Source organism: Saccopteryx leptura, chromosome 5 (genome assembly GCF_036850995.1).
Source record: "Saccopteryx leptura isolate mSacLep1 chromosome 5, mSacLep1_pri_phased_curated, whole genome shotgun sequence".
NCBI lineage: Eukaryota > Metazoa > Chordata > Mammalia > Chiroptera > Emballonuridae > Saccopteryx > Saccopteryx leptura.
The window spans coordinates 36,270,121-36,296,368 of record NC_089507.1 but is presented as its reverse complement, the minus strand read 5'-3'; the positions used below and the strand labels follow the sequence as shown (position 1 = coordinate 36,296,368).

Below are 26,248 nucleotides of genomic sequence, written 5' to 3'. Positions count from 1 at the left end.
CTACCACCTGGTCAGGCTGCTATTATTTTTTTTAATAGACAATTAGCAGGTTCTGCCTGATCATATATATATATATATATATATATGCAGGTTTCTATTTAATCATGCAAAATGGTGAATTTAAATACAGCTTGAGAATGGGACACCATCAGTATTTATGTCATCTCACTAGAATCCTGGACTCAAAGTGAGGAGTGGTACAGTCCCAGTGTGGACATCCTACTTACCCTCTGCACATTGCAGTAGGCCTCTCTCCCTCTGGTGGCTGTTCCCTCAGCGTCCCAGGGGAATGTGCACACTGTCACTGTGGCAGGAGGCCAGGACCTTGTGATGAAAGGGTGAAGGTTTGCCACGGGGCAGGCTTCATGGGCAGGTAGGCGGAGCCTCACAGGCTCAGGTCTAAAATTCCCACCTGGCTTGATCCAGATAGAGACCCATTTGGAAACTACCTGAAGATCATCAGGTATGCCTTAGACCCAGTGTTACTGTGTGTTCTTTCTACGTCTTATCAAACATAGCCTCTTCAGTCTTTCTTCTAATTGTTTAACTTCCTTTTATATAAAAATGGACACTATTTCCTTTCTACTTTGTTTTTTCTACTGCCTTCTCCCTATCTCTCTCCCTCCCCGACACCGATACACACCCAGTACTTCTAACTGCTTCCTCATACTCCGGTTTGAATATGTTCATTTAAAGATTTACATTTTTTCTAATTGCTTTCAATGTCCTCAGAAAATGTTTCTGGAGTTCCCAGGTGTCCCTTACCTAATATGTATAAGCTTATATGTAGCGCATATCATTTTTCTTGACAAATTAATACCTTTTACTTTAGGATATAAGATTGCCATGACCCAGGTGTTTGAACTCAAATCTATTAATGTATAGATCTCTCCAACTTAGAAAGAATGAGGTCAATGAAAATCTTTAAATTATGTCTCCTGAAGAATAAGTATTTTTTAACCACCTGTTCCTCTTCAATACTGCAAAGGAATGTGCCTGCGAATTACTATATTTTTTGTTGCTGGTATTGTTATATTATTTTAGTATACAGTTGTACAGATAATGACTGTAGCTTTCAATTAGAGAAACAAATATTTTTCTGAGTAGAAATTATTTCTAGTGTTGCCTAAGAGCCAGCCACACTATAAAAATAAGTTCCTTCTCCTGCGGCAGGGCACCTTTGCAGTTTATGGCCACGTGTGCCTGAATTTAGATGCCCTTCAAAACATGGAGAGCTGACCTTGTACAAAACCAAAGTTAAAAAGTTACATGGGGCCCTGGCTGGTTGGCTCAGTGGTAGAGTGTCGGCCTGGCGTGCAGAAGTCCCGGGTTTGATTCCCGGCCAGGGCACATAGGAGAAGCGCCCATCTGCTTCTCCACCCCTCCCCCTCTCCTTCCTCTCTGTCTCTCTCTTCCCCCCCTGCAGCCAAGGCTCCATTGGAGCAAAGATGGCCCGGGCGCTGGGGATGGCTCCTTGGCCTCTGCCCCAGGCGCTAGAGTGGCTCTGGTCGCAGCAGAGCGTCGCCCCCTGGTGGGCATGCCCGGTGGATCCCGGTCGGGCGCATGCGGGAGTCTGTCTGTCTCTCCCCGTTTCTAGCTTCAGAAAAATACCAAAAAAAAAAAAGTTACATGGTAAATCTCATTCACTCCATGCATGCATTCATCCAAACAGAGCATAGCCCCACAACAGACTGCAGACTCTTAAACATATAAAACATAAGGGGGGAAATTTCCATATCCACTATATCACATTGAAAACATGGCCCTTACCTTCCAGGATATTACTGTCTTTCGGGGCATTTAAAACAGATACAAAGCAAAGAAACAGCAATGCAGAGTAATATTGATATTCTGTCAAACTAAATGTTACTAATGCATTCATTCATTCATGCAATAAATATTTACTGAAAGATTTCTGAGTAGAAAATAGAGACTAAGGCTGGAAAAGGGGTCTACAGGCCATAGGATTTAAGATATGTGGGATTTGGACAGAGGAGAGGAAAGGGCGTTGAACTTGGAATTGGGAATGAACTGAAAGCTACCTTCAGCCTGGGATGTACACGTATAGCGCCATGCACAGCCATGTCCTGTAGAGGCTCCATGTGTATCTAAGTGGCCCGTAGGTTAGCTGGGTAATGCAAAGCCCTGAATGACCACAGGCACTACAATGCCCTTTGAGCTTTTTCAATGAGGGGATGATATGAAGAAAAAAGTATTATAGGGAAATAACCCTTTGGAATCTCGCAGTATGGACTAAGAAGAAGGAAAATCAAGAGACTGTGGCAGGAAAAACAGTTAAGTCATTTTAATGTTTCTGACTAGTGATGAACTAAAATAGTGCTCTTAGCACAGAAAGGAAGGGACACTTTCTTGCAAACTTACATAATTATGTGGCTATTTGCATGCTCACCAGTTTTTAATGGGATTTAGTGTCATTAAAACAAATAAAAATTATTTACTGTTTTAAAAAATATTTTTGTTTGTATCTATTTAGTCATTAAAATGTGTAAATACTTGTTTTAAAACTTTGAATTGCTTTTCAAAACTCTTTGGTATAAAAGGTACTTGATCTTTCTATATCTTACTACATTTTCATGGTTCTGAGGCAGAGCACTCCTTTCATAACCCATGTTATTTATGTTTGATATAACTAAAGGATTTCAAAAGGATCTGAAACATCACCAAGACATAGCTCATAGTTCTTCTAGTCATTAAAAAAAAAATCCAGAATCTCTTTTGTGATTTGAATTTTCCACCCATTCAGTTCCACAGTGCAGTGTAACTGGATGACCTGTCACTCTCATAATAAGTCACGTGGCAGATTACAGTGTTGTAGATAATAGACTTTGCTCTGTCCTGATGACCAGCAAGGAAGCAGAGAAGTCTTTAATGTTAGTAGGTTTCCCTCACTCTAGGGCAGACTGCGCAGCATGAATGATCCTGGAAAAGCAGGCACAGAGGTGAGAGAATATGTATTTTCTATAACATTGGGGAGTTCTTTCTTTAGAGTACAACATAAATGTGATTTTATGTTATTGCTATCACATTTTTGGTAGCTACATTTTAATGTTATAATTTATAAGAAATTTCTTTTGTTTGTTTCCTTCTTTCTTTCTTCCTTCCTTTCTTTCTTTCTTTGGGAAAGGAGGAGAGATAGGGAGGCAGACTCCCCACATGTGCCCCAACAGGGATCCACCTGGCAACCCCAATGCTCAAGTGCTGAGCTATTTTTAGTGCCTGAGGCTGATACACTCCAATGGAGCTATCCTCAGCACCCGGGACCACTCTCAAACTAATTGAGCTAATGGCTATGGGAGGGGAAGAAAGAGAGAAGCAAGAGGGGGCAGGGAGGAGCAGATGATCACTTCCCCTGTGTACCCTGACTGGAATCGAACCTGGGATGTCTGCAAACCAGGCCGATGCTCTATCCACTGAGCCACCAATCAGAGCCAAGAAATTTCTAAGAAATCAAACTTTCACCTAAATTGGCAGTCAAGATAAGATCATTTTCCTAAATCTTAAATTGAAAAGTAAATTGTCTGCTTATTTGCTGTTAGCTTTTTTACATGGGTTATTTATAAATAAGTTTAATTCATTTCCTTTTGTCCAGGCATTATGAAAAACCTATGTTTCAGAGTTATAACCATGACCATAAGCCTTTATTTCACTGGAACAATGACAAACCCATCCAGAAAAAGCAGTCTGTTTTTCGTGTCTGAGTGCCAGTGGGACGGATCTCTGCTGACAAACTGCTCCTTTACTGGAAAGCGCGTCGGGCCCGCGGACACGGCACAGACAGCAGCCACGGTGAACGCAAGTTCCAGTTTCTTTAAGGTTCTCCTACAGTCTCCAACGGAAAAAGAGGCACGGAGCATAAAACATCTGGACCTCAGTAACAATCTCCTATCGAAAATAACCTTAAGCCCCCTTGCACGTTTACATGCTTTGGAAATATTAAACCTCAGCAACAATGCCATCCACTCCATCTCATTGGATCTACGCAGTCCTAAGTCCTCCTGGGCGAAACACCACAGAGGCAGCATGGGAAATGGGCTTCCGTATCTAAAGTTGCTAATTCTTCAGAGGAATAAACTCAGTGACATTCCCAAAGGTAAGTACAATCTTAAAAGATACACTAGACTAAGAAACAATAAGTACGTGGAGAGGTAATGTTTTGATTGATTGATTGATTTTAGCAAGAGAAGAAGTGGGAGAGAGAGAGATAGAAGCATTGATCTGTTTCTGTATGTGCCCTGACGGAGGACTGAAATGGCAACCTTTGCATATCAGGAGGATGCTCCATCCGGGCAGGGCGAGTTAATGTTTTATGTCAATGAGAATTCCATGTTTGCTTTCAGTTTTGAGGAAATGGCTGATCCAAGCGTTATAAAATGAGTTTCTTCATGGAATTTGAAGTTATAATATGTGAAATTTATAGTCAGTGCTATTTAATCTCCCTTTATATAATTTACATTAATGTTATGTGGATTTGTCAAGAAACACTAGGAAGTATTTAAGTACAAAAATAACAACACGATTTTAAATTACCTACTTTGATTATCATCTATTTGTGACTATAGAAAAGCACTGAGAAATCACTAGTTCAGATACTTTTAATATGTAACACAATTCAACTTAAATCTATTGCCATATTTATTGTTTTTTCTTAGAATACACTTTGCTTCTACTTATCCAGTTGTTCTCCAAGTGTAGACTAAAAATATGCTAATATTATATACCAATATGTAAAATTTCTTATTATCAAGTCAAAATCAGAATTCCTTATCCTGGTTCTAATAGGACACTGCATATGACCTCCTATTATAGTAAATTTTCATCCATTCTGACATTCAATAAGCTGCATGTTGGAGTTCCTTCACTAATCCATCAAGTGTTTTATTTAGAAAATGTATCAGGTTTGTTAGCCAGAGCTTCCTTTGCCCTTTTTATAGTCAGGTGTGCTAGACAATTTCCTTTCCTTGTTTGTTTTTAGTCTTGGTCACTATTTGCTAAGTACTTATTTTATATATGACACTATGCTAAAAAAGAAAGTGTAAGGATATTGTTATTTTTCTCCATCCCAAATTATGCATAGTAAGTTTTTCTCATTTTTCACTTCTTTCATATTTTTATGTTCTTCTCCTTCTCCAGCTTCTGGTTTTGTTTTAAGCATAATTTTGAAAAAAAAAATAGCCTGAAGGGGTGAAGGAACAACTTCCAGTCATCCTATCAGCAGCATGTGGGAGAAGGGGAGGACTCTCCTCTCCCTGACCTTTTCCACAAAAGCAATGCGTAGTCTTTACAGTGTAATGTGTAAGCCAATTGCATTTTATTTTACAGTTTTATTGTATTCTTCTTATTATAAAGGAATACCTGCTATTTGTAGAACATTAGCATTTGAAGAAAAATGTTAAGGAAAAAATTAACATCCTTCATATAATATATATTCTTTAAGTTTATTTTTCTTATCTACATATATATTTTAATTTTAAATTGGATTATACTCTCCAGAATATTTTTAACTTGTAATTTCATATCACAGAATATCTTGAATATTATGAATCTTGAAAATTCATAATTTAATTTATTATGAATATTCATAAATATTCCAGAATAAATGATATTCTAAATAATTTTTGTATACACATGTATTATAATTGGTTTCATCAAAGAACATTTAGGTTATTCTCTTTTTGTTTGCTACAACTCTTTGATGAACATCATTATAGTTACACACATATCCATGTGACATAACATTTTTTATGTAGTACGGTAGATGTAAATCTCAACCCACAAATTCAAGTGTACTTGAGATATAACCTTTTATTGTCTATTACTCAACATCATTTCTGATTCTGAGCCCAAATTCTACTAGGATCAGTTGGGTTTGGGCTGTAGGGTACTTGTACTTAACATCAATCTTTAGTGAATTTTCCTCTGGATTTTCCCAGATCTGTACCACAGCTCTAGAATTTTATATGCTGACAAGTCATCAGTGTGTGTGTGTGTGTGTGTGTGTGTGTGTGTGTAGGTGTGTATGTCTGTATGTGTCCATCTGTCCCTTATCCCCATTAGCCAAAAAACATTTCTCTACAGTCTTTTTAGTTTGGAGAAAATTTTTCACCCTTTTTGTTTCTTCAGAATTCTCTGTCTAGTTCTAGAAATTCCTTTCCTCTAGAAGTTTAGGCCTCTGGAAAGCAAAGCCAGAAAGACTTGTAGAATCCTCTGCTTTTGCCTTGCAATGTGCGTCCCCTGGGACGATTAACACGGACAGAGCTCTCTGCTTGAATGGAGAGAAAGGGAATGTGGGAAACAGAGAGAGAGAAAAGATTAATCATGTCAAATATTATCCCACCCAAGAGTAAACAGAGAAATACTGAACCTCTCCTTAAGGCAGATGAATTCCCCAGAGCTAATCGAAGGTTAGGGCAAATACAATTCCATTTTAAGGACCAAATATTCCTTTAAAAAATGCAGATCCAGCCACGCCCTCCTTTTGTGAATCAAACTTGACCTCTCAAAATATCAGCAAAATGTTAAACTTGCAAAGGAGAAAAAAGAAGTGAAATGAGTAAATCTTGTGTCTGAAGTTCTCTCAGAATTCTAGCAAACAAAGCCATAGAGAGATGAATGAAACAGATGGGTGATGGAAGCTCTGAACCTAATTGGATGTAATTCGGAGTTCTTTTACCGATAGTATTTTGTGAGGTGAATTACTTTTCCAAAATCGACATACATTTTCAGTTTTAACTAGATTGAGTTCCCTTTAACATTCCGTCCATTGTGTGATTCTGTGACTGTGGCTGGAAACTCTGACTTTAAATCCCACTCAGAAGGAAGAAGCTGGTAAGAGAGAGTGCTCCTAGAATGCCATGCTATTTCTGACATTTCCTTTGTTCTCTTCAGATTTCTTCATTCTAAACCTATTTAAAGGTAACTTCTGGATAATGTAGTATTTACTCATAGAATTGTTGTGAGGAGAAAGAAAGCATATATCTGGAGAACCTAATTTAACATAGTATTTCACATAATAAATGGTAGCTCTTAAAATATGTGAAAAGTACTTTGTGTCCTTGTAAAGTAGCTTGCAAATGTTAGTTGTTATTACTCTCTCAGCACAAACTGAGAATAACAGTCTATTAGAAACAAATAATAGATTTGTTTTTGTTGGAATCTCAAGTTATCTTTTAAAATGTTAAATAACTACTACAGTAGCTGGGACTCCTAGTCCATTGTAATTCATGAGCCAAGAATCACTTGTGCCTAACTATTCATATAGGTCTTTGCTCTTATCTAAAGTAATAACTTAGAGAAGTCTCAAAAAGCAGCTATCAAGCAACTAGCCTTGCAGCACATGTGTACCTTTATAAATCATGTCCCACGCATCTTAAACAGTGGCCATTTATAGAGCCAACAAAGAGTGACTTTCACTCAAGAAAGTCCACTTTTGTAAGGGTGAAATATGACATTGACCAACCCAATGTCAGCCCATCCTGTCTTCAAAGTCAGCTGTGATGTCAACAATAAGTTTCACGTTGGGAAAACAGCCAGGGCAGGTGCCAGCCAATGCAATTTACAAAACAGAAGCCAGTTGTATGGCCAGTAGCTGTGGCTGTGCTGGCCATGCACATGCAGGTTCTCATTGGATTCGGGCAGACAGTAAAGAAACAGCGGAGCCAAAGAACAGTGGGCCGTTCCTTTATTAAAGTCTCGCACTGGCCGACGAGAAACACACAGGGAAAAACACTTCTCTCTTCATTCATTCAGAGCTCACAAAGCTACTGACACATTATCTGGTTCCACAACCAGGAGAATCTTCTCTGGTTCCTCCTAGAATCAAAGGCTTCACCATCCCAAAGCCCCTCACCTCTGGTTACCCATCTGCCAACATGGCTTCTTACTCTGCAAAAATTGGCTTCTCTCTCAGCACTCTACATCCTCTCCTTTCTTTTTAAAAATTTTCTGGCTCAAAACCTCTCCTCCAGCAAATATTAGCATAACAATGACCCTTCCCAAGCAGGAAGGTAATTAGCAATTTCACAGATCACATACCTGGTGCTGCCCAGCGCTGTTTTTTAACAATAAAAGTAAGCAAACTCAAATAACACAAATTTTACAAACTCATTTGCCCAACACTGGCCGTGAATTTAACCTCACTGATTATTCTGTCTTCCTCCCACTGTTGGGAGTACAGTGTTAATAATGGAAAATCAGTTTAAAACTTTAAAGCAATAGGGTGGGTCTCCAGTTAAACTATCCCACCTCCATCAAGCAACATTTTCAGAGTGTTCACAGCATGGCTAGAAATCTTTCAGGACCAGTATCTTATTGGGATTCCAGTTAGGTTGACAGACCAGAGGTGACAGACTAACATTAATTAATACACTAAATTTCAGAACCCAAGAGATGAACGTGTTGGAAATGAGATGAAATAATACCTGACTTTGAAACTGGTGGAGTAAAGAAAGAAAGAAAAATGAACCATTTATTTTAAAAAACAAAAAGTACATTGTATATATTTTTTATTTGTAGGGAATTAAGCATTTCCTCCTGATTGCTATTGGATTATGGAAAGACCAATAACCAATATTTTCAAAACCATTTCAGGTTGTAAGTAACAAAATGAATATATGTCACTAAGCTAAGAGAGCAAGGTCGATGGCTCACCTCTATAAATTTGACCATGTTAAGGGCTCACCTTATCAATAAATATCTTATCTAGGACCATTCCAGCCTCTATTCCAATTCTTAATAGTCTTTGAACTTTAAGCCATGATCCCTGAATGTTGTTGTTCTGTGTTATCAGGTAACATACTTGGGAGAACATTTAAGAAGTTCATAGTCCAAAGGAATATTTCTAAGGTGGTGTAATATCTGGGTGTACCTTCTGTCTCCTCTTTTCTAATAGACATTGAGATAATTTCTTGGAAGTAATAAAACTTCCTCTGGCCTCTTAAAGGCAAAGGCTAATCAAATTCCTGATTCTCATGAACTATGTGCTTCAGAAAGCAGCTCAAAAATGATTCCATCTCCACACAAGTGCCTCTCTGTTTTTTCCCAACAATTGACTCTCCTCTCTTAAAATACAGAATCTACAATGATGTCCAAGCTCCAGTTAATGCACTCCCTAATCTCTTTCACTCACCTGAATACCAACCCCTTCAACATTGCTTCACCATGCAAAAAAAATTGAATGTATTTGGTTTTTTTACTGAATTTATTGAGATAACATTGGTTGATAACATGACATAGGTTTTAGATGTACCACTCCATCATACATCATCTGTACACTGCGTGTTCACCTCCCCAAAAGTTTCCTTCCATTACCAATTATCCCCCTTTACTCTCTTTCCTCCCCTCACCTCTTTTTCCCTCCCTAATCACCACACTGTTGTCTGTGTCTGTGAGCTTTTTCTTTTCTTTGCTTAATCCCTTCATCTTTTTCACCCAATCCTCCAACCTCTTCCCTCTGACAGCTGTCGTCTGTTCTCTGTATCTATGAGTTTGTTCTATTTTGTTCGTTAGCTTATTTTGTTCATTAGATTCCACATGTAAGTGAAATCAAATGGTACTTGTCTTTCTCTGACTGGTTTGTTTCACTTAGCATAATACTCTCCAGGTCCAGCCATGCTGTTACAAAAGGGTAAGATTTTCTTCTCTTTCACAGCTGAGTGGTATTCCATTATGTGAATGTACCACAGCTTTTTTATCCATTTGTCTACTGATGGGCACTTGAGCTGTTTCCAGAACTTGGCTATTGTAAACAATGCTACAATGAATGTAGGGGTGCATATATTCTTTTGAAATACTGTTTTATATATTTCTAGAAGAGGTACTGATGCAATTTTTTTAAAGAACATATTTTTCTCCATTGAGAATGGTAGCCAAGTATCATAGAAGAGTCCTCAGATTTCCCAAGTCCATCTTGTAAGACTCTAAACCAGGGGTCCCCAAACTTTTTACACAGGGGGCCAGTTTACTGTCCCTCAGACCGCTGGAGGGCCGGACTATAAAAAATAGTATGAACACTGCACACTGCACATATTTTATTTTAAAGTAAAAAAACAAAACGGAAGTAGTACTGTACCTGAGCGACACGGTGCTTTGCGGCACCGCCACATACAGCACTCCAGGAGCACAGGATGCGGATGCTCACTGACCACCAATGAAAGAGGTGCCTCTTCCGGAAGTGTGGCGGGGGCCAGATAAATGGCCTCGGGGCCACATGCGGCCCACGGGCCGTAGTTTAGGGACCCCTGCCCTAAAAGAACAAGGTCACATCTCTTGTTATCTTTAGATTAGCAGGCTAATCAGGGCATGTTTTCTTCATAACAGTGCTCTTTGGCAGAAGCCAAGATTGCAATCCCCATCGCATAAGCACATGTCAAATCTTTGCTCACATCATATCTGCTAACATCTCCTTGGCCAAAGCAAGTCACGTGGCCAAACTCAACTCATCCGGATGGGGACGTATATACTGCTCACAGTGAAGTGAATATTTGCTGAACAATAATCTGAGCTCAAAATATTGAAGATCATAGCAATCAAATATAGATTTCAATTCCACCTGCGAGAAACAATTTTTAAGGGAGGAAACTGAGGCATGGAACCTTAAGTGAGACTTCCCGATTCACATCACGAGTTACAACCGGAGCTGAAATAAAACTCAACATCCTAAGTGCCCTATTCGCTATATGACACAAGTAGAGTCATTGATGACCCCCAGTACTCTGGGCAATTTCATGTATTCCATGCCTATACCATTCTCTTGTGTGGAGAGCCTGGCCCCAGCCTTCTTTTCCTTTTTCTAAACGCAAGTTATCTTTCAGGGCCTTGACCATGTTTTTGTTTATTTGTTTTGTTTTGGTAAGAAATGTACATAGTTAAACGGTAATGAATGGCTAGACAACCGAGTTTCAACCCCAGTTCCACAGCTTAACTCACCATGACTAAGGGCACATTCTTAACTAGTTTCCCCTAGGTTTTGCCATTTGCAAAATGGTAGCAACCCACAGGGCTTCCTGAGGATTAAAAGGAGATGTTTGTGAAATGCGCAGAGCCTAAAAAAAAGCACACAATTAAATGGGGGTTTTAAAATAACTTCCTCCTTCCACTCCATCGTGAGGCATGATCTCCCCTCCTCTGGACTCCTGGCATCCCTGTTCAACTCAGTTTAGCACTGAGAAATGGCAGGAACGGGAAGTGTTCATCTCTGCATAGGCCGTGTAATGTCAAGGAAACAATGGCTTTTTTCATACTGGTGTTTTGTGGTGTTGTTTTTCCCTCACAAACCTGTATGTTTGCATACAAACACGTGTTGGAATATTCTTCACTCCACAAAGGAATGTTTTCTCCAGGGGACATAGTGAGGCACCTAGGACAGGGGGCAGCTCACAGGGCGGGGCCACACCCAGGGGCTCAGCAAAGGCTAACTTACCAACTGATATGCAAGTATTTCTTACCAGACTCCAAGGACGGACTATCAGCCTTCATTCTCTCCCATTTTTTTAAAAACATGCAGGCTTCTTGGCCTAGCCTTTGTTTTCCTATTTTTGACAGAGATATGACTACAAAGAAATCATACTTTTCTAGTAGAGCATGCCACATCTCAAACAGGCAGCCCTCATTCAACTCCAGCTGGACGTTGTCTTGTGCCAGTTGAAACTTCCAATTTTTCGAGAGAAGCTGGAAATGGAAATTCTTTGTATTGAATCTTTCTTGTCAGCTCACTAATTTTTAAATCTTTATGCTGGCCAAACACTGTGACCTGGCTTACTGGACGCATTTTATATTCCAGGGGCGTCGCAGGAGTTCTCAAAGATGTGAACTCTGGCCTGAAGAAGGAACTAGTCCTCTGATGGAAAGGATGGTTGGGGGGTGGGGGGGATGTAACTGCCTGTGTAACTAGTAACCTTTTCTAGATTTTGTCATTCAACCAGCCACAAGGATTCTATGCTATATTTGTCCTCAGCACCCAAACGCCTTGCTCATGATGTTTTGATCGAGTTGTCCTAAGGATCGCTTGCTTAGTCTGTCCAGCTGAACTGAACATATGAGAGCATAGATGCACAGCCATTTCAATTAAGTCATCATCTTTCTGCATAATCAGTCTCCCAGTATGTACGTTGAAGACAGTAAATAGGCAAAGAACAAGCGCTTCTGGAATTGAACCAGCCTGATCTGCTCGGTAGTAGTTGGATAAAGTCACAGACTACATGTGAGAACAGAGCAGAAGGAACTGTAAGAATGCAGGGCTTCTTGCGAGACTCAGCTGGCAAAGCCAGTCTGGGCGACCGCTGTGACTGGCACCTCTTTCCCAAGCTTGCTTTCAGTGCCAACAGCGCTTCCTGGTTCCTCGCTCTCTGGCATCAGGTGAAATGCAAAAGCAATCAGATTATTTTACCAGAACACAAAATCTAGCTGGAATGTATTACCTTTAAAAAACACAAGAATGCCTAGAAAATAATTATAATATCCACAATAAGTGGTTAAAAGAAAGACTATAGCTACAGAGTGGGAGGAAGAACAACTTTAAGCTCCAAGAGTTGGTCCATATAAATACATCATCAAAACAACTCTTCAGTTTTTACCCATAGTTCAGCCAGATAAATATTTATTCTTGGCCCTGGCCGGTTGGCTAAGTGGTAGAGCATCGGCCTGGCGTGCGGAAGTCCCGGGTTCGATTCCCGGCCAGGGCACACAGGAGAGGCGCCCATCTGCTTCTCCACCCCTCCCCCTCTCCTTCCTCTCTGTCTCTCTCTTCCCCTCCCACAGCCAAGGCTCCATTGGAGCAAAAGATGGCCCGGGTGCTGGGGATGGCTCCTTGGCCTCTGCCCCAGGCGCTAGAGTGGCTCTGGTTGCGACAGAGCAACGCCCCCGGATGGGCAGAGCATCGCCCCCTGGTGGGCGTGCCAGGTGGATCCCAGTTGGGCACATGCGGGAGTCTGTCTGACTGCCTCCCTGTTTCCAGCTTCAGAAAAAAATACAAAAAAAATACACACAAAAAAATTTATTCTTCAAAGTTAGATTTTTTAAAATGATGCATTTTTAATAAAATTAAGACATGCTCCTTGAAAGAAAGGAGTCAAAGACATATAAAATAAAAATAAAATGGCCTTTCTTCTCCAACACCCTCGCCCCCCACTACCCCCCTCCTGACTGTAAGTACTAGTAGTTCACCTCCTTCTGAGGAGCCACTGAGCCACTTCACCCGCAAGTGTTGTAAGGTACCAAAAACTACAGAATTAATATTAATATTTTAAGAGGCTTGGAGAACATTTTATTAATTTGGGTTAAGGTGTGCAGAGAAATTGTGAGAATAGTTTCTGTACTGTGTGACTGGCATAACCAGGATGGCCCTTGGCATTGTATTGTAAATGCAGAGGGAAGGAAAACATGGATCCCCAGACATTCCACCACACCTGTGGGGAAAGGGGTGAATGGCTAGCCAGGTGCAGGAAGAGAAAAGCCAAAATAAACCTTTTCTTATAGCAATGAACCATTTGCGGGCATTTGTCCCCACGGAAACTACCTCTCCTATGTAAATGCGTGTGGTTAACATGTGTGACTCTGGACAGAGAGATAGCAGATGAACACTAGATAATATGGGAAGGCCTTTTAATATGTAAAAAGATATCTTTCTGCCATTGTGTTGACTTGTAAATTTTGTTTTCTCCAAAAGGATGTATGGCTTGCAAATTGAACATGGTCCTATCATGTTAAAGGACATATGACTATAACCAATAGTGGTAAGGGGCTCCTAATTGCAATTTTTGCTTCTGTACTTCCCACTTACAAAACTGTAAAAACTAAGTAGAACAAAGGGCCAGCGCGCGCTCTCCCTCAGATTTCTGTTTGGAGTAGCCACCTCTTGGCCAAGCTAGACAATAAAGCTTTGGTGTGTAATCGATGGACTTTGTTCGTATCTTCAATGTTTTGGGTCCCTCCGGATTAGGCTTAACACTTCCAGGCCCTATTTCCTGCTCACTCAAAATATATGTATGTGGGTGCACATGGCTCTTTTTCACTGGTCTCATGCTCTATACTGTTCAGCAACTTAACATATTCCTTCTTGTGCAGTCACGTTGCTCTACCCTAGTCTCTTTTAAGACTATACACAGTATTTTATAGTATTGACATATTGTGCTTAGTTTGTTTAACCACTTCTCCATTGAGAACCATTGAGGTTGCCTCCCGTCTTCCACCCTTGCAAACAATGCTGCAGTCAGTATCACCAGTTTATATTCTAATGTGCTTTTGGGTTTTAATAGGATTGTGGAAACTGAAGTCCTTACAGAGTTTGGATCTGTCGTTCAACGGGATATCGCAAATCGGCGTGTCTGATTTCCACAACTGCCTGCGACTGGAGAACCTCTATTTAAGGAGCAACAAGATATTCAGAATTCACCTGGAAGCCTTCAAGGGCCTCAACAACTTACAGGTTATAAAATTATTTTTACAATACAGGTATTTCAAACATGCCGACATACAGACAGTTACATTAGAAGAGTATATGAAGAGCTTCTTCATGTCCAGTAATACTTTCAATCAGAAAATGTAAGTCTATTTTAAGATTCCCCTAAAATTGCTGAAGTCTCTCTCTTGCTTTAAAAATCAGAGGTCTCAGTAACTGACATGAATTTTACTTCGAACAGAATATTCAGCAGTGACCATTGGCACATTATTTTTCTAAATCAAATTAAACCCACCCCCCAGTCTGCACTTGCCAGTCAGCAAGTAATGAAACGTCGGGCTGCAAGGGCGGCCCGAGGTCCTGCGGCCGGCCGGAGGCAGTCTGGAACACCTGGGGAGGGGCCTCTAGACCACAGCCTGGTGGAGGCTGAATGTCAGCCCGCGGGACTGGGCGGCTCCGAGAGCCAGGGACCTCGTCGCTCCCACACCGAAGCGGGGATGGAATCACAAAAATGATAACGAGGAAAGCCATACTTGCCCGCACTCCCCACATACTGATACTGTTCTAAACATCAGCTCCCTCCAGCGGTGGGGGGCGGGTCCGTGTCACATCTGGAGTGCCTGGCAGTTCATCTCACTGGTGTGAGGGGAGGGGAGGGCGGAGAAACCCGGAAGCTCGGCTCTAGTTTCGGCAGCTTTAGCCCTTTCTCCTCCAAGTACCTTCCTCCTCCCCGCTTCTCTTTGGGGGGATAGTGTAAAATCTCCCCTCCATGCTTCTTTAGATACACTAGGGTGGCCTCCAGTGTGGCACCTGGAGATGCCTTAGAAAAGGCTTTAGTCCCCCATCCCATAACCTCCATCACACACACCCATTCTTTATCTAGGCCAGTATCGTCCCGTAGAAACGTCATGTGAGCCACAGATGCAGTGTTACGTGTTCTAGTTAACTAGGTTTTTAAAGCAAAAATGAGCAGGAGAATTTCATTTTAGTAATGAATTTTAACCGATTATACCCAACTATTACCTTTTATACACGTATTCAAAATAAATATCATCAATGAGATATGTTACATTCTCTTTTTCATACTAAGTCTTCAAAACCTGGTGGATATTTTACACTGACCACCCATCCCAATTTGGACTAGCCACATGTTAACCCTCTACAGCCACGTATTAGACAGCATCAGCATAGACAGCTGATGTTTTCCTAGTTTTATGTAAAGTGATATTCAAGCACAGCTGCAAGATAAATCTCCAACTCCCTCCCTCCATTCAACCAGAATGGCCCCCAACTCCCTCCTCTATCAGAAGAGGAGCAATGGCTGAAGTAGCTAGAGTAGCTTTCATTGGTGTAATGCCAGTGGCTGAGGCCAGGCAGGTTCACACTGGATTTGGGCAGACGGCAGAGAAACAGAGAAGCCAGAAAGCGTTGGGCCATTCCCATTTAATAGAGTCTTCCAACGGCGGTCGAGCAAACAGGCAGGGGAAAACCACTTATCAAGCAAACAAAGGGCAAAAATGGCCCCTCACAGTGACGGGCAGGCAATCCGCACTGAGGGCAAGCACCCGTCGCCTTACAGAGTCAATACACAGGTAGCGTTGCCATGTGCTCACGCGCTAGTCAGGCAAAGTACAAGCGAGCAAGCCTAACACAGCCATTTTCCCAACAATTGGCATTTCACAGGGGAGTGGACTCTAGAACCAGCTACCTGGATTTAAAGCTAGATTCTGCCACGTGCCCGCCACACGATCTTGGCCAAGTTACCAAGTCTCTCTGTGCCTCAGTTTTCTCATCTGGAAAATGGAGACGGCTTATTTCCTTCCTCGTAAAGTTTTGTGACAAATGTCTTAATACATAGAAAATGCCTCAAACAGTACTTGGAATATTGTAAGTTCTTTATAAATGTAGACTATATATAGAAATTCTAAATAGACCACAGAGTCCTACTCTTTTAACATACAAATCTGACTGTGTCGCTTATTTCAAACCTCTCGGCTTTCATAACAAGGGCCTGGTTGCTCTCCAACCTTTTGCCTGGAAGAGCTAACTCTTATTAATTTTTCCAATGTCACTTCCTCAGGAAGGCCTTCCCTAGGCTTCCAGATTGAATTAGTTGCCCTTTAATACACACTTATAATGTGATAGGTTTTTTTCACATTGCACTTGTCTAACTGAAATTATTAAGTTTTAAGTATGATTAGTTGTTAATGCCTATATCCCCATAACCCTTCTACTAGATGCTGAGCTCTTTTAGGACATACATCATGTTTATTTTGTTTTCTAGTGCTTAGCATATGTCTAATACAGATTACCTGTTTTAAAATGCCTGTTGAATAAACAAAGGATGAAGGAATGGATGATGATCATGGATAGGAGGGTCAGTTATCTGTTGTTGCACAACAAATTACTATAAACGTAGCAGTCCAAAACCACATACATACATTATGTCACGATTTCTATGGGTCAGGAATCCAGGCAAGGCTCAGCTGGGCCCACTGCTAAGGGCCTCTCAAGAAGCTTCAATCAAGGTGTTGGCCAGGGCTGGATTCTTACCAGATGGCCCAGCTGGAGCAGTGTCTACTGCCAAGCTCACGTGGAAATGAAGGGGAAACCTTCATTCAGCTCCTTGCGGGCTGTTGATGAGGCTCCGTTCCTGACTGGCTGTGAGCCGAGGCCTGCCCTCAGATCTGTGCCATGTGGGCCTCTCCACAGGGCAGTTCACAGCATGGCAGCTTGCATCAGAGCCCAAGGAGAGCGCCAGCTTAGGAAACACAATGCAGTCTCAAGTAATGTAATCACTGAAGTGACATCCCATTGCTTTTGCCGTATTCTGATGCTTAGAACCCAGTCAAAGGCCCCGCCTACACTCAAGGGGAGGAGATTTCTCAAGGCATAAACACCAAGAGGCAGGATCATCGGGGACTGCCTTAGAATCTGCCGCATTTTCAGAGCAGATGAGAAAGCCCACGTAGCCTGGCAGTGGTCCCCAATCCACCACAGTTAGGTTGTCAGATTACCTGGGGACCTCATTTAGTGTACTGCATACTGGTTATAAGTACATTTGTATATGTAATTACCTTGTGTCTGTTTTATTTTCTATGCATTTCAATTGTGCTTTGCAAGTCTTCTGCAGCTCACAGGTAATAAATAGATGCTACAAACAAACTAAAAAACAACCCCAAGACTGTTTTAAATCATCTGTAATTCTCAATTCACCTGCCCAAATTATACAATGTCTCCTTCGCTATTATTCCTTCTACATATTTGGTAATAACTTAAAACCTGGTTTTGGAAAAGGATGAACATATTTGGTACCAGAAAGATGCATATTAAAATAGATGGCTTTTTTCCTTCAGATGTATTTAATACTGACACATGCAATATGTCTTCCCATATCAGATTCTTCTCAAGCCAGAGAGAGTTTTCAAACCATGAATTCATCATCGTGGTTAGATGGAATAAATTAAGTTTCACTGGCATTTCAAATTAGCATCCTTTTTCTTAATCTTATTCCATTCTTCTTAGATTCAGTGATTTGAGGAGCAGTATACGCTTCCCCCAACTTTCCCTGCGTACATTTCTGTCAAGCGGTAGGGGGCGGCTGCTTCCTTAGCCGCATTCGACTGTTCTGTTTTCATCTTTTCTCAGAAATTATTTCTCCTGGATCCTCTTATTAGCTTTCTGGCCGCTCTCCAGTCTTGCTTTCAATTCAATGATAGCTGCTAGAATGGGGGGGGGGGGGGAATGCAGACACGCACTAAAAAAAAAAAAAAAAAAGAAGAAGGAAAACAAAAACACAACGACCTGAAAACCCTGAGAACATTTCGCTCCATGCTGGAGCAGGTGTCCATGAGAAAATTATTGATCCTAGGCAAGGCAAGGCCAGGCCAAAGCAAAACAAAAAAAAAATATTTTTCTTGCCAATCCTAGTCTCCTACCTCCTATCCTGGCAACCTTCCTCTGGCAGCCAAGACCGCTTGGCTGCTCCACATGGGAGAGGTCACCCTCATTACCTATGTTCAGGGAGAACTCGGACTCTGCATGTAGTGGTCTTGGTGACAGTGCTGTTGGATTGATCCTTTAAATCAGCTCTTAAGAATTTATCTAACCCAAGATATCAGCGCTACTTTTTCCCTGATGTTTATAAAACAGTTGACCTAAGATAACATTCAGCTTCTCTGATTTTCGTCCATAGTCCTCTTTTTATGTGTCAGCAAGATTTCTATTATTCCTTTTCTATCTTTCTCTTCTTCTAATAACCATCTGCTCCTTCCCAAATGCCGAGATCCCACCCTGGTGCCTCGCTCCAGGCCCCCTGCCCCCAGCCCTTCCCTCCAGGGTGATGGGAGCTCAGCTCCAGGAGGGTGTGCTATGGGGCGGAAGGCACCTTGTGAAGCCAGGTCAGATTTCAGCTCTGCCCTTTCCTTCCTTCCTTCCTTCCTTCCTTCCTTCCTTCCTTCCTTCCTTCCTTCCTTCCTTCCTTCCTCCACTATTTATGGAGCACCTGCTGTGTACTAGGGGCCGCATGGAATAGACTAGGGTTCTATCCCAGTGTCCTCCTCTGGGAACAAAAGGGAGGGGGATGAGGAATTTGTTGGGAGGTGTAGAGATAATATATATAAGGCACCCAGTGAGATGCCTGGCAGACAGCGGGCTCTGCAGATGGCAGCTGGAGCTGCACCCGACTGGGCTTTCCCTGCTGGAGGCTGCCCCTGCCGTGCCCACCTTCAACGGGTCCTTCTCTGTGTTTCCAGTGCCACCGAACCCTTGCTGTTCCCGCTTTCCCTTTCACTTCTGATTAGTCTAGAAATTAGACATCTTGTATGCTCTGAGTAGCACAGATGCAGAGAAATGTACGACTGCCCTTGATGCAAAGGTTGTGTCCCTGCTACTTCTGGTCAGCCACAGTCTCGTGCTGGGTGTCCCCGTCATTCAGTATCTTCTACCACTTACAGGACCATCGTGCTTTTAGACAACTTAGACCTCGTATCTAATTCTAGACCTCGATAACAGTGGGGAGTCTAGGTTTTACCTAACAGTACAATTCACAATGCATAGGGAAGAAGGAAGGGAAAATGATCGGGCATCTAATATAGGCACCATACATAAAGCTTTTGCATACATTTAATCCTAACCACGACCTTGGCAGGCAGACTCCTAGAGAGCGATCAGTTTGCTGAGGCTCACAGACTTGTTAGAGACAGAGCAGAGACTTAATCCCAGACCCCTCTGACTCTCAAGTCAGTGCTAACTTCTGATTGCCTCCATAAAGATAGAAATAATATCTGTAACTCATGTATTTTCTCTAAATGCCTTTATTCCCAGACTGTCCTAAATTCGTTTCTCTCGAGCAGGTGGTGGACCTCAGCCACAATGCTCTGAGCACCGTCCTGCCGATGATGCTCGTTGCTCTCGAGCTCCCCCAGCTGGAGGCTGACCTGACAGGAAACCAGTGGCAGTGTGATGAGAGCCTGGCGCTCTTCCAAAACTTCATTTCTGAGTCCTGGAGGAGAAAGTGGGATGTGATTTGCAACAAGTCTCCGGGTAAGTCAGTAGTGCCTCTCCTCTCTGAAGGGGTTCCAGCTAAACGGAAAACAGAACAACAATTTAGTATCATTTGGAACAAGGGCAGCGAGAGTGGTGATCCGTAGCCTAGGTCAGCCTTGGGCGGTATCACAGAGCAACCGTCGCTACCTGTTTCCCTCAGTTCATGAATAATTCTCTTTATGTGGTCAAAGAAACCTAGTTTGGCCATCTCAAAAACCACTAGAGTCCCTGGCCGGTTGGCTCAGCGGTAGAGCGTCAGCCTGGCATGCCGGGGGCCCGGGGTTCAATTCCTGGCCAGGGCACACAGGAGAAGCGCCCATTTGCTTCTCCACCCCCCCCCCCCTCCTTCCTCTCTGTCTCTCTCTTCCCCTCCCGCAGCCAAGGCTCCATTGGAGCAAAGATGGCCCGGGCGCTGGGGATGGCTCCTTGGCCTCTGCCCTGGGCGCTAGAGTGGCTCTGGTCGCGGCAGAGCGACGCCCGGAGGGGCAGAGCATCGCCCCCTGGTGGGCAGAGCGTCGCCCCTGGTGGGCGTGCCGGGTGGATCCTGGTCGGGCGCATGCGGGAGTCTGTCTGACTGTCTCTCCCCGTTTCCAGCTTCAGAAAAATACAAAAAAAAAAACAACAAAAAAACCCACTAGATTTAGTCAAAAACTGAAATTTCATAAGGAGATAATTTTGCCCTGAAGACCTCCCCCCACCAATGTCATAGTTTTATCCCAATTCAAACAAATAATCAAAGAAAGAATTCTTAAAACTTGAAACATGATTATTTAAAACATTTGCTAACTCTAAAAATAAACTCCTATACAAAAACAAAATACACATAATTCAAAAGTATCTTTTCCTTCGACTTGTCCCCTGCCACCTCCCAAAGCGCTAGGATATGTTACAGGAGTTGAATATTCTGGAAAGTTTTTTTTTTTTTTTTACTATTGTCTTTGCTTAACCTCAAACTCATAACTCCAGGGTTGGGGAGAAAGTTGTTTCCCCAACTTTCCTCCTCTGGGAACAAAAGTGAGGGGGATGAGGAGTTTGTTGGGAGGTGTAGAGATAGATAATATATATAAGGCACCCAGTGAGATGCCTGGCAGACAGCGGGCTCTGCAGATGGCAGCTGGAGCTGCACCCGACTGGGCTTTCCCTGCTGGAGGCTGCCCCTGCCGTGCCCACCTTCAACGGGTCCTTCTCTGTGTTTCCAGTGCCACCGAACCCTTGCTGTTCCCGCTTTCCCTTTCACTTCTGATTAGTCTAGAAATTAGACATCTTGTATGCTCTGAGTAGCACAGATGCAGAGAAATGTACGACTGCCCTTGATGCAAAGGTTGTGTCCCTGCTACTTCTGGTCAGCCACAGGACTCATTTTTTAAATGAGTCCTGGACTCTGTTCGATTTACAATAGAACTGACATTAAAGCAGAAACATGGCCATGTTTTCCATGTTTAGAAGAAACCTACGAGGATCAGAGAGAAGTCTTAATGTTGTCGGCACCCTACTTTCCTTCCTCTCTGAAAGCCACAGCTGGCTCTCTGAGGGCGTAAGGCAGACCGGCAGGAGCCAGGAGAGAGCCCGGCTGTTTCTGCTGCTTACCAGCCCTGGGGACCGGTGCGGAGATGATGGCGCGAACACGGCAGGGCTGAGGCAGGTTTTGCAGGGGGCTGATGGACGTTCCGCAGATGTGCAATGGGTCAGGCTATGGGAGAAGAAGCAGTGAGGCTCTCCCTCCAGTCTGGCTTCTTTCCTCCTGTGGGTGCCCACCAGCCCAGAAACCTAAGGAATACACAGCCTCCTGGCCAGTGAGCAGCAGAGCCATGCCTGACAGCCCTGTGTCAACGTGCACAGAGCCATGTACATATTACCAGCACTAGCCAGTCAGTAAAACTGCTTATCACCATGGAAAATGCCCTTTAAATACAGCTAGGTAAGGATTGAGGGGACTCACAGAAGCCTTTAAAACACTGGACTCTAATTTCAATGTGTTTTACGCCCCACCTCCAGGGAATGAGGAGGCACGCTGGAGGACTCCCAAAAGCAGAATTTCCAGGGAGACCCAAGTTCCTCACACTAACCCGAATCACAGGGGAAGCCTCGTAAGGAGCAACGCTGGGCAGATCCAGCAAGGAATGCCCTTGAGCTTTCCCGCCCTGGGGAGGAAGGACCGGGCCGGCTCTGATCCACGGGAGCCGAGACTGCCGCCACGAGGGGGGAGGAGCGCCCGGGACCTGCACACCGCCGTCCGGAGGGAAGCCGCCCCCCAGGACCTGGCCCGGGACCTGCACACTGCCGTCCGGAGGGAAGCTGCCCCCCAGGACCTGGCCCGGGACCTGCACACTGCGGTCCGGAGGGAAGCCGCCCCCCGGGACCTGGCCCGGGACCTGCACACCGCCGTCCGGAGGGAAGCCGCCCCCCAGGACCTGCACACTGCCGTCCGGAGGGAAGCCGCCCCCCGGGACCTGCACACTGCCGTCCGGAGGGAAGCTGCCCCCCGGGACCTGCACACTGCCGTCCGGAGGGAAGCCGCCCCCCAGGACCTGCACACTGCCGTCCGGAGGGAAGCCGCCCCCCAGGACCTGCACACTGCCGTCCGGAGGGAAGCCGCCCCCCAGGACCTGCACACTGCCGTCCGGAGGGAAGCTGGCCCCCGGGACCCGGCCCGGGACCTGCACACCGCCGTCCGGAGGGAAGCCATCCCCCGGGACCTGCACACTGCCGTCCGGAGGGAAGCCGCCCCCCGGGACCTGCACACTGCCGTCCGGAGGGAAGCCGCCCCCCGGGACCCGGCCCGGGACCTGCACACCGCCGTCCGGAGGGAAGCCATCCCCCGGGACCTGCACACTGCCGTCCGGAGGGAAGCCGCCCCCCGGGACCTGCACACTGCCGTCCGGAGGGAAGCCGCCCCCCAGGACCTGGCCCGGGACCTGCACACTGCCGTCCGGAGGGAAGCTGCCCCCCAGGACCTGCACACTGCCGTCCGGAGGGAAGCCGCCCCCCAGGACCTGGCCCGGGACCTGCACACTGCCGTCCGGAGGGAAGCCGCCCCCCAGGACCTGCACACTGCCGTCCGGAGGGAAGCCGCCCCCCAGGACCTGGCCCGGGACCTGCACACTGCCGTCCGCAGGGAAGCCGCCCCCCAGGACCTGGCCCGGGACCTGCACACTGCCGTCCGGAGGGAAGCCGCCCCCCAGGACCTGCACACTGCCGTCCGGAGGGAAGCTGCCCCCCGGGACCTGCACACTGCCGTCCGGAGGGAAGCCGCCCCCCAGGACCCGGCCCGGGACCTGCACACTGCCGTCCGCAGGGAAGCCGCTCCCCAGGACCTGGCCCTGGCTGTCTGCTTAGCAGTGTTCATCACGTTCTTCGTGGCTTTCTGCCTGGGGGCCTTGGCAAGGCCTTATGTTGACAGGCTGTGGCAACAGAGATGCAGAAAGAGAAGACCCGGTTCAGACCACGTGTATCCCAACGAGGGCTTCTACGATGATACGGAAGCTTCAGGGAGCATTCCGCACCCAGTGGAGGGTCTGCACCAACCTTGCCGTGGTCCAAACCTCTGTGAGAACCTTGGCTCTTTCTTGGGGACAGAGGCCAACCCACAGCCTGCTGGCATTGCTGACAGAACTCTGGGAAGGCGCAGAAGGGAGCCTGGCAGTGGGCAGAGCAGGGAACAACACGGGAACAGCACTAACGCAAGTAGAAAGGACAGTGTGCTTCCAAATGGCAGTGCGGCCTATTCCATTGTCTACGAGGAGCCGAACGCTGACAATAACGCACTAACTTCTGCAGAACAAGACCCCGTCCGCAGGAATGATGTTCTTGGAGAAATCCATTATGAAATTGAGGCTCAGGAAGATTCTCTCCGTGCGTGGTCAGTGGGCGTCCCTGCAGGAGCTGGCAGGCTACTAAGTGGCTCTGGCATAGTTCATAAGGGTTCGAGGGCGTTAGACCCACCGCTGCCAAGAGAAACAACAGCTGCTCTCTCTAACATGCACACATATACAAATGTACAAGGGCTGGCAGAGAATGAGGAAAGAGAGGGCATTGAACAGTCACCCGTGGAGTTTTCTGAGGAAAGGCAAGTGAGCACTTCCATTCGTTTGCTGAACGCACAGGAGCAAAGGCTCGAGGGGGCCGGTGCTGAGGAAGAACGTTCCACCTGCTATAGTCCAGCCCCACCCAGTGACCTGAGAGATGTGGGCACGTCCCCCCCGGTCCTTCTTCCAGGATGGGGCCATGCCCTACATGTCACTTCTGCTAACGAGGATCCCGTGCAGAAGTGCGCTCCTGACACACAGTATGAGCTGGACGTCAACTACGATTCTGATGAAGAAGGAGGGTCTTTATTTACTCTGAGTTCAGAAAGTTCAGAGGATGCGAGAGATGTGATTCAGGAAGAGGCAGATGGCAAGGAAAGTTGTAGGACCAGTGAGCCCCCAGAGGACGAGGACTCAGGGGTGAGAAAGGACAATGTGACGTCATTCAAGGGTCTTGAAGACAACATCACCTTCCAGGAGATTCAGAGGAAATGTGAGAATCGGGAGGATCATTTTGAAAAACCTCTCATTTCTGGCTCAGACTCTGGTTTGTACGAGAATCATCTGCAAAGTGCCTTTAACACCAACAAATTTGAGAATCCAGTGACCTTGCCCAGATCACTGGGCAATAGTCCTTCCAGAGAAGGTATTCTGGGCACGCCCATTGATGACGGTGTCACTGCTCCTCAGTCTGAGGTGGCAGAGTGGCATCACTCCCTTAGAGACCTAGAATTTTTCAACGTGGATAATTTGCCACAAACACCACCACATTCTGCTGACGTTCCCTTGGATCCTGATAAGACTGTCTATTGTGAAAGAGAGCCGGACATTTATAAACATGAGCCTTTTGTTCAGGGAAGAGACATGGCTCAAAACAGTGTTCCTCTCCAGATCACTTCAGAGGAAAACTTGAGACTCCCGCAACAAAACTCTGAAGGGGGCAGCATGCATTCCAGTCTTGTGGACACTGATGCCAATGAGGGCTTTGTGTGTCTTCCGGAGGACTGTGATTCCAGACAGCTCACAGGCCAAACACATTTCCTACAGTTCTATGGCGGTGAACCATCTTCAGTGTGAAAGAGGAGGAGGGGAATATTTTGAAGAGGGTTCCAAGAACCAGGGACCATCATTATAAGAGCTTCCAAATAAAACCAGCTCACTAAGAACACAGGCACCCTTCAGCGACAGAAATTAGGGTAAATATTCAGGAGAGAATCTGTTGCAATTAGAAGATGACTCTAACTTATATGCTCACATACAGACTGAGAACAACCCAATGGGAGTTGGCTGTCCAGGTGAGGACCAGCTCTAATATGACAAAGATGAAGATATTCAACTTGAAAATCAAAGGGAAGGCAAGTAACATTTCTAGTGCAGGTCGGAGCACTTAGGTGGACGGCTGAAAGGATTCTAACAAAGTCTGTCCAGAGAACAGCACAACATTTGGGAGGTTGATCATGAAACTACGAAATTGGAGGGACTCAGAGAATTCCTAAAAATATTTAATAAGTTGTGTTAAGAGTTGGACCATTTTATAGAACAAAGCATATATTCAAAATAAATTTTCAAGAAGAGACGTGAGTTTTTTTTGTGAAAGAAAGAGGGCTCCAGCCTGACCTGTGGTGGCGCAGTGGATAAAGCGCCGACCTGGAAATACTGAGGTCGCCGGTTCGAAACCCTGGGCTTGCCTGGTCAAGGCACATATGGGAGTTGATGCTTCCAGCTCCTCCCCCTTCTCTCTCTCGGCCTCTCCTCTCTCTGTCTCTCTGTCTCTCTCTCTCCTCTCTAAAAATAAATAAATTTTTTTAAAAAATTAAAAAAAAAAAAAAAGAAAGAAAGAGGGCTCCACCATTTCCCTTGCTTGTCCCTTCCTTGGCCTGACTGGCCAAGCCAGCCTCTCCTGAGCTGCGCCCCCTGCTGGTCCTCCTGCTCCTCTGACACTTCCTCCCAGCTGCGCCCCCTGCTGGTCCTCCTGCTCCTCTGACACTTCCTCCCAGCTGCGCCCCCTGCTGGTCCTCTTGCCCCTCTGACACTTCCTCCTCTTCCTTCCTGACACGCCTCCGCTGCGTGTCCCCTGAAAGAGCATTCCTCAAGGGTCTGTTCCAAGTCTTTCTTCATCTCCCTTTGCCCCTCTCCTTGGGCCCTGTTCGCTTCATGACCAGCTGTCACAGGTGACACCCAGGTCTGCAAGACCAAGGCCCAACCTCTCTCCCAAGTTCCAGACTCACATTCTCAACCCCAACCGCCCAAATTCACAAAGGTC

General features: G+C 45.0%; 1 protein-coding gene across 1 annotated transcript; it reads left to right on the top strand.

Annotated features, from left to right (window-relative positions):
• The first annotated feature begins 343 nt into the window (after positions 1 to 343).
• On the top strand, positions 344 to 25,554 carry LRRC66 (leucine rich repeat containing 66). The gene is given in 8 exon segments (XM_066385882.1): positions 344 to 463; positions 2,765 to 2,960; positions 3,611 to 4,111; positions 14,271 to 14,440; positions 19,768 to 19,957; positions 21,956 to 22,180; positions 23,228 to 25,052; positions 25,054 to 25,554. Coding segments are annotated over 6 exon segments (3,201 nt in total). The 5' UTR covers positions 344 to 463; positions 2,765 to 2,960; positions 3,611 to 3,615; the 3' UTR covers positions 25,349 to 25,554.
• The last annotated feature ends 694 nt before the right edge of the window (positions 25,555 to 26,248 follow it).